The following is a 15,084-nucleotide window of genomic DNA, read 5'->3' on the forward strand; positions in this document are numbered from 1 at the left end:
CCCTGAAAGATCACCTTGTAGAGGATTTGCATAGGTTTGTTGAGCTCTACGTTCCTCAGGAAAGGGGCCAGGTACTTGAAAAGATCAATCAACAGTTGTGCATACATGGGCCAACCCTAGAGGACAGCATCGGTTTAGAACAAATATTCAAAAACTATTCAAACAAAAACAGCCATGTGATGTTATTTATGTAAGATTTCTCCTTAAAGACCTTCTGCTGCGGGGTGTGTGCAAGCATCCTGGCAATGAAGATGCGATGAGAAATCAGTTCCAGCCAGGCGTACACAAACCCAGGTGCTTTGGTGGGTCTCAGGATGTGGAAGGTATTGCTGCAGATAAAGGCAAACGTTGGACGACCACATGGACCGAAGAAAACATCACAAGAACTCGCCGAACTACAGTTTCTCGGCAGGACGAGGCCCTTCAGAAAAAGCGACTACTTACCAGAAGGCAGTGAGTGTCTGGAAGTTGATGGTTTCCAGGACATGTTCAGGGGCGTTGAGCTCCAGCAGCAGCATGATGAAAATGCGGTGATACGGCAGCTGCTGGAATTCAGTCTGACGAACATCGTGGTCCTGGATCAACACGCCAACTACAATACCGAGCACCTGTGGAGATATTAAGGTTATACCATAATGAAAATGAGCGAAACTGGGCTATAAATGATATATCAGAATAATATTCAGTGTTACGTGGGTGCACCTTGTTGAGGAGGTTGATTTTTGTCACTGTGTTGGTGGCCTCTCCAGAGTGTTTCACCAGCAGGGCTATGAGCCTCACAAAGGCATCCAGGTTGTGGTAACATTTGGCTCTGATGATGGCTGCACTGGCTGCTGGGTTGTGTTGTTGTTCAGCTTGTGCCCGATAGCTAATCTCCACACACATTTCTGTGCACAGCCGGAAGAAGCGAGTGATCAGGTCATCCGTCTTCAGAATTCCCTGCTGGTGCATCTAGGAAAAAGAAAACCGGGATGCAAACATGAGTAACAGTACTACTTTTTAATCATTCCCATTAACTAATAAATGCTGATAAAAACCTGGCCAACAAAGGCAGAGAAAGCTTTGGTGCTATCCCTGCCAGCAGCAGCGGAGTGATACAGGTTGACCCATTCCCTCAGGAGGTACTCCGCTTTCTCCCTCAAGCCTGGAGGATCATCATATTCTGACGCCTGTGAAATCCCAGAGTGCATCATGAAGTTAGGTCCACCGTGGGCCCGGTCAATCATGGCTTCATAGTTGGAGCGAACCACATCCATCAACTGGGGAAGCCTGGAAACGAGGTGGTAGAGGGCGTAGGAATCAGGTCTCAGCACACTACACCTCCAGAACTATTCATGCCATCAGAGCAAAGGTCAAGCTAGGGTCTGCCACCTCAGACGAGCAGACCACAAACATGTTCAGATCACTGAACATCAAACACATGTAAGCGCAGTGAACAAATGCCATCACAGAGCAAAGGGAAACATTACCGTCTAGCGTCATAAAACTGGCCAATGGAGCTGTAAAGCAGCCCTGAAGGTTAATCTCCAGCCTCAGATTGTAGCTATAATCATTCCACTTCTAATGAATTAAAACTGCTGTGGTTCATTACCCCTCAGGTGCATTAGCTCTGGAGTGCGCACAGGTCCTCATCAAAGTCTCAATTGTGTGGAAGAGGTCAGCTTCTGTGACGTGGCTCACACTGCGTTCATCCACCAGCAGCAGCTTCACCAACTGCATGGCAAATGCAACCGCCATGTAGTGCAGTCCATTTTCCATTGACTGGAGGGAGGAGGGGGGAAACATTTTGTTAATTTAAAAACACATTGACAGAGCAACCAACAGCAAAGAAAACTGATTCAATCAGAAAAAGCATCTTTATGCCTCCAGAAGTTTTATTTCACCAACTTACAAAACAGATGTGATGACCAGTTAATGGCAGTGAACAGACACAGATGCTACCCACAGAAGTAGAAATGTGTGTACCTGTGCTAGGTGCAGGTCATACTGCTGCATATTTACAAGATGGTTCCTGATCAAAAGCTCCACCGCCTCGACGTTGTACTTGTATTCGTCACGGCATTCAATCAGACACCTGCGAACATGAAGCAAGTCAGAGACACTAAATTTAACAGATTCATGGAAAATGTTACAATAACTTTTAGGATGGTGCAGGATATCCCATTCTGCACAAAAACTGTTCCAACATAGACGCACCTGGTGATCTGCTTATTGCACCACTGTGGGCCATAGGCACGTCCATCCTGCAGGGCTTTAAGCACCAACAGGTGGCACTCCCTGTAGCGAAGCAGCAAGTCGGCATCGGCGCCACTTGTAGCATCCAGAAGACCTTCAACAGCCTGGAGGATGGAATGAGCATTAAGACCTGACCTGTCTAACAGCGATTGTTGAAGACAAAATGACATCAGTTCTATAAACTGCTTCCAAGTATGCACAAAAGGAGAAGCTACTGTGCGGAAGACGTCTACGAGCCAAAACTAAACCAGCAACATTTAGTTATCCCACCTTCTGCAGCAAGCCAAGCGCTGCAATGCCATCCCTGGAGTTTCTAGCCAGAGCCACAGCTTCCAGCAAGCTCCGCAGGGCCTGGGTAAGAGGGTTCATGGCAAGCGCTGGAGGGATGGCATGAAGATGCTGCTCCAGGTCTGCTATGCACTTATCATATATCTGAGCAACATCATCCGTCGCCCATGCCTGTTGCTGAGATATCAACATGGGAAAAAAAAGTTTGAGTTAAATGCGGCAACACAAGAAGTATTTAGTTAAATGTTGCTTTCTGAGCAACTCATCCACTGAATATTCATAAATGATGACAGAATAATAAATGATAATCTCTCCATGCTACTCTAACCTGCAGGACAAACTTCTAAACATGTTATCAGTTCTGTAACACTGTGGTACTTTTCAGCATTCAGCTCTTGTGTTTGGGATGAGTGCGTGGGTCCCTGAAAATAAACGTACCTTCATGGGCTGAGCCAAGAAGCCAGTTGGTTGGGAAAGGTCATTACTTGGCAAGAAACCTGGAACGTTTCTAGCAAACTCCTCATACACAGCCAGCTGCTTAGGGTCCACTCCTCCCACCTGCAGCACAGGCACACCGTTACTCAGACTGTATCCACAGATTATGAGTTCTTCTTGTTGCATCTCTTCAAATTCATACAAATTCAGGGCAGGTTTCCATTGTTAATCGTGCGTTTTAAGATAACTAGCATGTTACAGTGACCTCACCTTTAGCCTGATCTGCTCTGGCATACGTTCAGCCTGGTAAGTCAGAACAACGGGATCACAATAGCGACGTCCCTCCTGGCGTGCATGCTTCCTCAGCTCAAACTCCTGGAAGAGTAAGAAGGAAACAATGTCAAGAAATTTGACTTAAACATTTCTACACAGTTACAAAGCTACTGTATTTTCGCGACTATAAGGCGCACATAAAAGTCTTAGATTTTCTTCAAAAAGTGCGGCGCGCCCTATAGTGCAGTGCGCCCTGTGTGTTGTAAGGAGGACATAGTAGAGAACACCACGAGAACGCTAAAGGGGGAAGTGTGGGCGTTGATTGTATATAAAAGAACAGGTATGTGCGTTATGCAGAACATTGTTGTTTTAACAACCCTGAAAATGGCAGAGAGACACGCTTATGAAGCACAGTTTAAACTGAAGGCCATCAGCTACGCGGAGGAAGCTGGAAAACGAGCTCCGACAGGTCAAGAAAACGCAGCTGAGTTTCCGCGGACATAAGGCGAGGTGGCCCGAGTTGGCGGAAAGACTCGAGCGGTGGATCATCGAGCAAAGAGCGAGCGGGAGAAGCGTTTCGACTTCACCATTCGACTAAAAGCAGTTTCGCTAGCAGAAGAAATAAAAAATTGAACATTTCCGAGGAGGTCCGTCTTGGTGCTTTCGTTTCATGACACGGTGCCATTTTTCCATCCGGACCAGGACTACGGTAGCGCAGCAACTTCCAGCGGATTATAATGAAAAGCTGGCCATCCTCCGCTCCTACTGCAGCAAACACATCGCCGACAAACACATCCAGCCCAGCCACATCACTGACATGGACGAGGTGCCGCTCACTTTCGACATCCCGGTGAGTCACACTGTGGAGAAGAAGGGACCAGCACGGTAGCGATACGCACAACGGGGCACGAAAAGTCTTCTTTCACTGTTGTGCTTGGCTGCCATGCTAATGGACAGAAACTGCCGCCTATGGTGATTTTTAAGAGAAAGACTTTGACTAAAGAGAAGTTTCCAGCAGGAGTCATCATTAGGGCAAATGAAAAGGGCTGGATGGATGAGGAAATGATGAAAGAGTGGCTGAGGGAGGTGTATGTAAGGAGACCAGGTGGTTTTTTTCCACGCATCACCATCGCTGTTGATCTGTGACTCTATGCGTGCCCATCTCACAGCCGATGTGAAAAAACAAGTGCAGCAAATGAACTGTGAGCTTGCTGTCATCCGGGAGGCCTGACAAAGGAACTCCAACCGCTGGACATCGGTGTGAACCGGCCGTTCAAAGTAAGGCTGCGAGCGGCCTGGGAGCGATGGATGACCGATGGAGACCACAGTTTCACTAAGAGTGGAAGGCAGCGCCGGGCGAGTTACGCCACAATTTGCCAATGGATTGTAGATGCTTGGGCTAACATGTCTGCTGGCACTGTTGTTCGAGCTTTCGCAAAAGCCGGCATCGTTTCCGAGGAGCCGCACGGCACGGAAAGTGACTCTGACGGTGAAGACGGTGAACCTGGCATGTTTGATGGAGATTTAGCGCAGCTGTTCAATTCAGACACAGAGGATGAGGACTTCGATGGGTTTGATTGATGACGATTACCGGTAATAAAAATGTGAGTACCAAACTCAGTTTTGCTCCCACTCTATTTTTAAATACGCACACTTGTATGCGCCCTATAATCAGGTGCGCCTTATGTGTGTGTTAAATACAGTAATGGCACACATAACTGAGACTGCGCCTTTTAGTACGGTGCGTCTTATGGTCGTGAAAATACGGTGCATGTATTCACCACTCCAACTTGGGCCATAGGCCAATGATCAGTTCCATGAAAATCCAAGTAGATTTGTATTTGTGCCTTTTGGGTTAATCCCCTTTAAAGTCTTACCGTGGCTAGTCTCTTGTCCATTTCAGGGCCAGCCTTCTCCACTGCTGTTTTCTGAATGAAACAGCAAGCAAGTTCACAGTTGTCTTGAGCAATTCTGGCTGCAGCCTCTTCCATCATGTCCCTCTGTTGGGGTGTTGGTGCCTAAAAGGAAAACAAGTTTGTTATTTGATGCATGCTTTTCCTCTTTCTTCTGTAAACTAGCAATTTAAATACACACCCTCGTGGAGGCCTTACCCTTAGAGCTGCAGCAAAGCTATTCTTAAGGTTGGTGGCAATGCTCATGAGCAGAGGCTCACGGCAGGTGATCATGGCCATGCCAGCAGTCAGGTTTCTCATCATATGGTGCGCAGCCACACGCATGCGGGACTCTTCAGAATCCAGAGCGAAGTCCTTCCTGATGATCTGCTCACAGGTCGTCATTGCGATTTTGATAGAGCGATCGACCACAGGGTGCACCAGCTCCTGGACGGCACGCTCCACTGACTGACGCACACATTGCTTTAGCTGAGGATGAGCCTGCAGCAGAGGGATCTAAGAAAACAAGAGCAGCCCAAGAATGAGAGAAACGACTAAGAAGAGATCCAAACACATGAAATGATTACTCATTAGTTACTCTCGGTGTCATCAGGTCCCTGAGGGCGTCTAGTGTGCGTAGCTTCATGTGTGCATAGCTGAAGTGTATAGAATCCTGTGACAGTCTACAACTCTGCTCAGGCGCCAAAATCATGACGCAGTCTTTATACTTACGTTGACATTTATATTGATGTGGGGAGCCAGGCCTGCCAACGCATACACATTGATGTCATGGTAACTAAACTGCGGGGTGGGCGGCCCGGTCGTTGTACAAGTGGTGGTGGTTGCAGCTGGGGTGGAGGGAGGAGCTGCAAATGGAACAAAGTCTCCTGTTGGTTGAAAATGCTAATTTGATTAAAAAACTCACAAGAAAAGGCAAAACAAACAGCAAGCACACAAAAACCAACGAGCTTCTTAAAGTGTTCTCAAAGGACAAGTGACGGCCCCAACATGACAAGATTACAAGTAACAATAAGATTCTGACATGTTCAAGTATTCAAAACAAAACTATTCAAGTTTCAGACGTAACAGAAGTAATGCATTTTGTTTCTACATGACAAAAACAAACATTTGAGATGTTTAAACTACAAAGACAATTTAAAGAGGAATAACATGATCACCTGCAGTAGAGACTGGCAGCATCTCCTCTGGAGGTTTTGCCTCCTTCTTTGGTGCCGATAGCTGCTCCTCGAGGTTCTTTAGCTTCTCCTTGTCCTTCAGCAGGTTTCCTGGCTTCAGCTCATTGATGTCCAAAGATAAGTTCTTACACAGAACTTCAATCTCAAACTTCAAATTCAACTGTAGTAAACAAAAGCATGGAAGCAATGAACTTCTGATACCTTTTTATTTACCTAAGGAAACGTCATTCACTTGAACTGTAATTTTATTCATGACGTTAAGTGATAATGACGGTTTAGACCAGTGCAGTTTTCAGTGATAAGACATCCTGCTATGCATCATTGTGCATTAAATCTTAATTGTTAAAGCTCCACTGTTGTTACTGTAAATGTAAAACAACCGGACTGGAGTTTAACACTACGGTACAAATCCAGATGTGTTTTCTAAATAGCAACACACAAGGCTAACTTATTACCTTCAGGTCATGTTCCTGATGCAGCTCAGCGAGAACATTCATGATGGCCATAGTCCAAGGATTCTGGGGTCTGAAAACCTGTGGACTCAAAAATATAATCACGCTGAGTGGTTTGGACATTTTCCCCCCCACTGTATATATAGAAAAGTTGGTATTTGGGCCATACTGCTTAGGGTCTACTGAGAAGTGCACCTATATTTCTCACCATGCTTCGCACGCTGGACTCCAAAACTTTGGCCACAAAGGGAACCACATAGAGCAGCTCCTGCTGGCCTTTCACATAAGCTTCCAGTAGCAAAGACTTTACTTCTAGATCCTAGAAGAGGGGAAAAATAAAAATTAGGCCACTCTGAAGCACAAAAACCAGCAGATAATTTTACGGAGCAAGTAATAAAATGCTCTTACTGTATAAAGGATAGGCTTGTTTTTGGCCAGTGTAATCATGCCTAACCAGTGGCCAAGGTTCTTCAGCAGGGAGCGATCAGAGAAGTTGGCAGCTGCCTTGTCTGAGGTCAGAAGCACCTGAAAGACGCAGGGGGAAAAAGTATTTTACAAAGGATGACAGTTTACCAGAGCAAAACCAGTTTACCCAACATAATGTGACGTGTGAGAAACGTAACTACAAGCGCATCACACTAGGCAAGTTTTTGGCAATAAGACACCAGAGCTCAATCCGACTTTTGGTAGAGGTGTCAAACATTGCACTGAACTAAATATTCAGTCTTTAAGTCTACCTTGATGTTCCTGTAGGTTTCATTAAGTACCATCTTCACAAACTCGGGGTTTTTCAGTGTGTCCAAAAAGTTCGAGTAGAGGCTGTGAAAGTTGGGCTCGATGCTGACTCGCTTCATCACCAGGTACTGAGACACCCAGGGCATGAACTCCTCTTTCACCGTCTCTTTCAACTCCTCGACCTGACAAAAGAAATGTTCTGCTTTTAAAAAACAGCATCTTTGATTATTAAGGTTGTTCTAATGCAGTAATATTTTGTTTCTTTGCCTTTACCTTCTGAGTCATGTTGGATTGAGAAAGGTTGTTGAAAATAAAAGCAATCTTCTCCTGGACATTCTCCGGAGGTTCTACGATTCTTTCCGTTTGGTCAGTAGCCACCAGCAGGGTGTCAATGTTGGTAGTGTTTATGGAGGGCTGTAGGTAGGAACGGAGACTATTATTATTATTATTAGTGTGTGTGTGTGTGTGTGTGTGTGTGTGTGTGTGTGTGTGTGTGTGTGTGTGTGTGTGTGTGTGTGTGTGTGTGTGTGTGTCTCTATCTAGATATATCTCTCTCTCTCTATGCTGCCGCATGGTGTCCGGTCAAAACTGAACTCACAGGCACATCCTTCTTGAAGTTAGTGGCTGTCGGCCTTGCGATCGTGGACGTCTTAGAGGCTGTGGTTGTAGTCGTGGTGGTTGTGACGAGCGTGCTGGGCTGGCCTGGCTGTGGGGCTTTAAGGCCGGCAGGTTGCTGCGACTGTGCCTGGGCTTGTACTAGAGCCAGGCTCCCAGGTGTGGTGATGGACCCCTGCATCTTCACTGGAGGGTCCCGTGACTGTTGTCCATACTCAATATACTGCACACACAGGATATTTGAAGATGCAGAGCGACAGATTTAATTTAGCTGAATCAAAGGCGCGCTTCTCTCTCCAGCCAGAGAGAGGACTAAGTAAAACTTAATGAATGCTGATAACAGAAAAAGGATGACCACAAATAAATTAAGGAAACCTGATTACCTCTTGTAAATGGTGGGGGAATTGCAAGAAGTGACCAATTGAAGCCAGGTGCTGACAGTACTGAGGGTAGTCCTTTAGCCTAGGGGGGGAGGGGAAAAAAAAAAAAAAAAAAAAATAGATGTCAGCTGTAACGTAACGCCTTATACTTACACTTGTTTTGCAAAAGAAAAAGCTAGTACCTGTTTTTGAACCGATCTAGGGCAGCAATTCCAAAGTAATACATTTTGGATCCGTACGGTTTTCGTAAGGCTTCAAGAACATATCGGAGAGCCAAACCCAGGGCCATGTAAGTGACGAGACCTTTCTCGATTATTCCACCAAAAAGACAGGCAGTGATATGCAGCTCCTTGTCTGGGTACTGGGGGAAGAATCTGTATTCCTCAAACAGGTTTCGAAGCATGCAGTTGAACACCTCTCGCTCCCGCTTGATGGTAGAATCCTTAAACCTTTGCAGCATTTCCAAGACCTGCATGAGTCCAATGACATCACATACAAATTGTTTGACAAGTGTGGAAAGGATTCTATTTGAAGAGGAATGATATTCGCAGAAAAATGTCATGTAACTACTCACTTCATCCACAGACATGGTTGGGTGAGGTGGGTGGTTGTAAATGCGCTGGAAGTAACTGTTTGCTTCGTCATCTATTTCCTTACTAAAGTGCTGGTTTGCTTCGGGCCACACCTGAGAAAGGTCGGCTGGGAACAGAAAAGCATAAGTGATCATTTTAAGTCCAACAATGAATAAGAATGCACTCATTTTCACTATAATAAAACACAAAAGTGTCTTGGTTTATCTACAACACGCAAGTCACATTGTTTGTCTTGTTTAAAATTTCTTCACACACAAGAAAAATAAAATAAAAATTCCCGTAGGGGCCCTTTTGGAAATGTTACAGAGGCGAGCAAACAACAACAACAACTGAAACTGAATGACCTGATTCAGCCCAAAGTACAGGCGAGAGCTGGAGGTCAATAACAGCTGAGACAACTTCTTTCACCGTCAACCTTAAAACACCAACATCTAGGGCTGCGCGATATGACCAAAATCTCATATCCCGATATAAGACATCTATCGTCCCGATAACGATATAAATCACAAAAATGTAACATTTTCTGTAAATTCTGTGAATCTCGGGCAGCTCGACTTGTATGAAGTGTTTCCAGCTGGGCGTCATGTAGCTGGAGTCGAGTGTTTTAACGATGCATGAAACGATACATCTTTAGACATAAGTTGTAACGGCCGCCGTTTTCTTTGTGAGTATTTATTACACGGCGTGCTGCGGGGAAAAGCCTGTTCTAACGTTTGAGTCTAAGGTTTATTTTTTAGCACCTGGCGGCTCTTTTTTTACTTCTCATCCGTAAACACTCTGCATCTTTCACGTGATTCAGTTTATTTTGAAAAGTCTCAACAGGATCTTGAGCTTTATTGTGAAAGGTTTGTGGAAAATAAACAAGCGGACACGCGATGGTTTTACCGTCGTTGTTGCTAATGACAACGCATAAAAACAGGCGCTTGTCCGTCCGTAGTGTGGTTCTATTAAATATAAGAGAAAGAGAGAACTTTAGGAAATGAATACAGCCACTACAGTGACCATCAGAACGGTGAAAAAATATTGCCGTAAACAGTTTATTTTGTGACACCACGAAACAAACGATAGCGTAAAATGAAACGACAGATGTTTTTATATCATCATCATCATCCGGTATATATATATCGTTATATCGAGCAGCCCTACCAACATCAATCATTCATTCATGTTCATCTTTATAGACTGGGTGAAAGAAAACAAGTGTCTCTTCATCTAACAATTCAGTACTGTAGGCAATTACGTCATGTTGAAGAAGCTGAAAAATATTAAAGTGGGGCTGTCAGCAAAAGCAGACAAGGAATGGAAGACTGATCTGTATTTCCTCTCACACTGAAGTCTACAATCATTTTATGTAAAACAAATCACCAATTCACTTGTTTCAGGAATAAAATCTCACGTTAAGGAAACTGTTTTGGTGCGGCAGACAAAGTGCCCTGAAAGCCAATTTCTTTAGTAAGTGATTGTTGTCAAAAGCAGAGGAAATACAGTGCTGAGCAGCGCGGGGCGGGGCTCTCAGTCACACCACTACCACCACCACTTACAGGCCTTCATCTTACTCTGCTGAAAGGTTGGTGGGTTCAGGCCCGGTGTGCTCATCTTCCTGGGACCAAAAGGATCAGTGCTCCCTGCTGGCATCCCTAGACCAGGACCGATGCCCGTGCCCAGTGGACCTGGAAGTAACAATAATGTCACTTTTCTGCTTCACACTTGTTAGCATGTTTGGATTGAAATACAAAAACCTGAGGTCATACCAGGGAGTTGTGAGGGCAGGCCGGAAATGCTCCCAAAAGGTGTGCTGGGATTAGGATTGGGAAGTGGTGGAAAGGCTTTTGCTGGAGACTGGGGATTATTGAAAGGTGTATTCACTGGGGTTGGGAAACTTATGCTTGGATTGAGGGAAGTAGCTGAGGGCCCCAAATTCAAACCGCCAATGCCACTCAGAGGGTCCATCTAAACAAAGGGACATAAGAAAGTTAAGCAGGCAGGAATGGAACAGAGCTACTAACGTCAGCTTTTTACAGTCACAGAAAACATGACAGAACTGTTACAGAAACCCAAAACATTTATTGTACACTTTATAAAAGTGTTAATAACAAAATTAGCATCCACAAAACCAATCATGAAAATGTATTTCAAAAGACGTGATATGCAAGATACCTGTACAGGTGAGATGGCATCTAGGGTGCTGGTGCTCGGGGCACGTCCCTTTGGCATTACACCTGGTGGTGGCTGTCGGGCTTTATTCATTACATTGCTGCAATTAGCCACCATCGTCAGGATAGTCTCCGACAACTCCTGGGATACACTGCTAAGGATTTAAAACAAAAACAACATACACGTAAGACAGATGTTACACTGCATCGAACCAGCGTTGGGCTCCACTCGAAGCTCCAAAAGTCCAAGAGCATCAAACAAAAGCCCCTTTTCCTTTAGCACCTACTCGGATCAACTCGCCACAGTTTTCCACTAAGTCACAGTCTCTGGTACTAAAATAGTACCCGCTCGGCCGAGGTTCAAGTGATCCGAGCAGGTACTGAAATGCGATGTCACCAGAGTGCATGCTACTGATTGAGAGAGGAGTCGTGAAAGCAGCACGTTCACGAAAATCACAACCGCCATTTTCATAACCTGGCATCGAGGGAAATGGCTACAACTAAGAAGAAAAAGCCGCGGCCCGAGTACGATCACCTCTGCTTGTACCTTTGTTGTAGTGTGTGTGTCGCATACGAATTACATCACAGGACGCTCGCTCGTGTTGCTATGATGATGACCACGCACAAAAGGTGGTGCGCAATTGCAATGGAAAAAGCAGTCGATCCGAATAGGGGATAAACACCAGGCTTTAAAGTTCCTCACCCAGCACATGACTGCAAGCAGGCCAGCATGGTGGCTAGAGTCTCTGGAGGCAACTGGGCACTTTTGGGCTGGTCTTTATCAGGAGCCAAACCCCCCATAATGGATGGACAGCGCCTCTTCAAGAACGTCACACAAGCTTGGATGAAAGGTTCCTGTCACAAGAACAAGAAATATAATTAATACAAAACCAGACTTTTCATGAAATACGTTTAATGTTACACTAGCATAAACAGGAAACCCATTTAAAAGGACATATCGATTAGCAATCATTAGTTTAAAGACCTACCCCGTGCTCTCTAATTTTGTCAGTAAGCCATTTATCGAGTTTGAGGTATTCACGACGCGAGGCAAGTGCAGCGAGATCAATAACAAAGGCAAACGGAGTACCATTCAGCAGCATTGATAGAGACTGTAGAGAGGAAAAACACATTCATGTTCACATTGGGTTCACTTAATTTGTCTCCATTTATTACATGAAACATTTAATAATCCACCTTTACAACTATAGACACGGACTCTTTAAATCCAATAATCAGATTATATACAGAGGTCTGTTATTGCAGCAAATACAATGTTTTTAAATATTAAATCCAAAAAGTTTCTAAGGAGAGAACCGACATGCTATACAGCGTGTACCTTTACCCTCTACCTTAAATTCAGATAAAATGTTACAAGAGTACAAAAACTTTAATGGTCAAGGAGAACGCAGTATTCTAACCAACCTTTAAGTCTTGGGCCACATCCAGGATGCGAGATAACTTTGCTTGGTCATACTGCTCCCCTCTCATGTACCATTCAGCCATCGAATGCATAATTAGCTGACGTATGGAAGGAGACTGTCCCTGCAAGACAGACAGACACAGTTTTGTATGCAAGCAGGATTTTTTTTAGTTTTTGTTTTTGAACGACGCACCAAACTAATAGAAAACTTGAGAAACACTTAACTGAAGACATGACTTGCCAAACAACATGTTACCCAGCAACACTGAGATCTAATAACAAACACCAACCTGTCCATGCCAGGCATAGTGCAGGATAATGGCGGAGTTGGGGTGATTTCCCAAAAAGATGGGCATCAGGGTGGAGATGAGCTCGTGGCGCAGTGTGTGCCACGAGGTGGTAATCTGCAGTAACGCCAGCACCAACATGTCGGGGCAGTGTTTGATCGGGAAGCTGAACAGCTGCTTCACCTGCTCATACTGGCCCACCTCAGACAGTCGAAGCAGACTCTCCACCAGATCCAGACTTTTCCTGTGAAGAATTACAAAAAGATGAGCGCTTTGGCAGAGATTTAAAGTGTCGTGGTAAACTTGATTTGAAGTGATGGATTTTTTTATTTATTCATTTTTAACGTGAACACTTCAGTACACACAGAGGTCCAACTTTGCCTCCAGTTTAAGAGCCCATCAAGGACACCTCAATTACATTTTTACTGCTTTAAAGCAAAATCTGAAGCCACAGTAAGAAAAATCCGCAACGGCACACCGTTCTGCAGAGGCAAGGTGATATTCAATTTCCATACCATGTGGCAATCTCTCTATTGTCATCCTCTGGTGGGGCCTTGAGGATGTCAATGGCCACAGTGTGACAAGGGTAGTCAGCAAAGCAAAACACGTCTGGGTTCATCAGGGAGTGTTGAATGAATGACAACTGGAAAAAATACAGAAAAGATGGAATAGATTTGTGTAGTTTAATGCAACTTGACAAAGATTCCTCTCATAATTTTCCCCAAACACCTGAATTTTTACCCTCTCGATGCACATAAGTTACCTGTCCCTCAGCATGTTTCCAAGGGCGATAGATGAGATCCACAGGAAAACTTTCAATGCCCAGCCCTCTCTGGATCCCATACACCACTACCTGCAGGCCTTTGCTGTCTCGGATTATAAAGCCCGGGTGGTCCAGTTCATATGTCACCTCTTTGAAGTTGAGATTGGGATTCTAGGGTATAGGTTTTATTTTAAAAAGCAGTGAAAATTCAGTCATTAAAAAGGATTTTTTATTTTTGTTAAGTTTTCCATCTCAGTTTTTCCTGGAAAATGTCTGGTTTTCAGATGAACTGACAGTTCACTTACCACTTCTTTGACAATGTCGATGAGGACCTCAACGTTCCACGTATGTGTCTGCGAACCATCGTTCTTATCTTTCCCATCGCTCCAGATACCGCTTCCTGGAGCAGAGATAGACTGCAGAAAGAGGAAAGCCATCAATCATCCATCAAAATCTGTGTTTGAGCCACCGTCTCCACCTTTGTCCAGTACCATGGGACAGAGTGCACTCACATTTAAAAACAAGAGAAGAGCAAAGCAGGTACGCCTGGGCTTTGATAATGTTTCTTTTTAACATTAAGCCCACGGCGTGAAGGCTTAACTAAGAGGGACAGAAAGAGCCGAGTGTCGAAGGTGAACTGCTACATGCTTACAGAACACAGCATCAGACAGAAGGGCTGCTCGGCCTTGTATGATAACAGGGTACTCTATTCGACTTCATTCTGTCAGCTAAGGCCGACTTCAGCATGAAAATAAAACATGTGCACACGGAGAAGCTGCCTGACATTGAGAAGTCCACAGCTGTGCTAGCCAAATCTTTAACTGGTTGATAATAAAACAGTGTGAACTGCTAGACTGTCTCCTGCACTCAGCAAAAACAACAGCAGTTTGAATCTTCATGTTTGCACTTATAGTAGTTCATGGCAAGTCTGTGTGAAGAGAAACTAACTATGAAGCAAACCAAACAGCGTTCTTACACTTTCCTGTCCCCTCCATCAAATAAAGAGTCTCACCTGTAGTGGGATGCCGTCAGTTAGACCAGAGTGGGTACGAGCCATCATGCCCAGGACTCTGGCTACCTGGCTGGCCGTCACCTCTCTCACCCCATATTGGACGATTATGTTTCTGCACTCGTCCAGACTGAAGAGAGGAAAGAAAAGGTCAATGTTGCCTACAATCCGTCATTACTGAGCACTCGCATGTAATTTCAGACCAGAACTTATATTAGGACAGGATTAAGTAATAACTCACTTTGAGGTTTGTGATAAAGCGTGTTCAAACAATAAAAAGACTGCCAGTTTTCTTTCATATTTATTTAACACAATTTACCAAACACGCAAGAGCTTCTTGGTACCAACACACGGT

General features: G+C 44.7%; 1 protein-coding gene across 10 annotated transcripts in view; it reads right to left on the bottom strand.

Annotated features, from left to right (window-relative positions):
* Nucleotides 1-15,084, bottom strand: part of cnot1 (CCR4-NOT transcription complex, subunit 1) — a 28,004-nt gene that overhangs the window by 2,402 nt on the left and 10,518 nt on the right. For 3 of the 10 annotated variants that reach the window (XM_040034726.1, XM_040034743.1, XM_040034733.1), the window contains exons 9-43: nt 14,733-14,859; nt 14,026-14,136; nt 13,721-13,891; nt 13,473-13,600; nt 12,961-13,201; nt 12,673-12,792; nt 12,237-12,359; nt 11,951-12,102; nt 11,252-11,402; nt 10,846-11,044; nt 10,636-10,764; nt 9,076-9,200; nt 8,684-8,970; nt 8,505-8,583; nt 8,105-8,353; nt 7,780-7,920; nt 7,509-7,688; nt 7,180-7,296; nt 6,980-7,090; nt 6,775-6,852; nt 6,302-6,479; nt 5,856-6,010; nt 5,343-5,639; nt 5,109-5,249; nt 3,229-3,333; nt 2,962-3,081; nt 2,506-2,700; nt 2,197-2,339; nt 1,966-2,074; nt 1,592-1,761; nt 1,038-1,269; nt 703-951; nt 445-608; nt 212-329; nt 15-116 (exon numbers count right to left, since the gene is read on the bottom strand). In XM_040034726.1, the coding sequence (XP_039890660.1) occupies nt 15-116; nt 212-329; nt 445-608; nt 703-951; nt 1,038-1,269; nt 1,592-1,761; nt 1,966-2,074; nt 2,197-2,339; nt 2,506-2,700; nt 2,962-3,081; nt 3,229-3,333; nt 5,109-5,249; nt 5,343-5,639; nt 5,856-6,010; nt 6,302-6,479; nt 6,775-6,852; nt 6,980-7,090; nt 7,180-7,296; nt 7,509-7,688; nt 7,780-7,920; nt 8,105-8,353; nt 8,505-8,583; nt 8,684-8,970; nt 9,076-9,200; nt 10,636-10,764; nt 10,846-11,044; nt 11,252-11,402; nt 11,951-12,102; nt 12,237-12,359; nt 12,673-12,792; nt 12,961-13,201; nt 13,473-13,600; nt 13,721-13,891; nt 14,026-14,136; nt 14,733-14,859 (5,497 nt within the window). The remainder of the gene's footprint in view (nt 1-14; nt 117-211; nt 330-444; nt 609-702; nt 952-1,037; nt 1,270-1,591; nt 1,762-1,965; nt 2,075-2,196; nt 2,340-2,505; nt 2,701-2,961; nt 3,082-3,228; nt 3,334-5,108; nt 5,250-5,342; nt 5,640-5,855; nt 6,011-6,301; nt 6,480-6,774; nt 6,853-6,979; nt 7,091-7,179; nt 7,297-7,508; nt 7,689-7,779; nt 7,921-8,104; nt 8,354-8,504; nt 8,584-8,683; nt 8,971-9,075; nt 9,201-10,635; nt 10,765-10,845; nt 11,045-11,251; nt 11,403-11,950; nt 12,103-12,236; nt 12,360-12,672; nt 12,793-12,960; nt 13,202-13,472; nt 13,601-13,720; nt 13,892-14,025; nt 14,137-14,732; nt 14,860-15,084) is intronic. The other 7 variants (XM_040034777.1, XM_040034752.1, XM_040034800.1 and 4 more) reach the window with 7 other exon arrangements.

Source organism: Simochromis diagramma, unplaced genomic scaffold, assembly GCF_900408965.1.
Source record: "Simochromis diagramma unplaced genomic scaffold, fSimDia1.1 OVJJ01000333.1, whole genome shotgun sequence".
Taxonomy (NCBI): Eukaryota; Metazoa; Chordata; class Actinopteri; order Cichliformes; family Cichlidae; genus Simochromis; species Simochromis diagramma.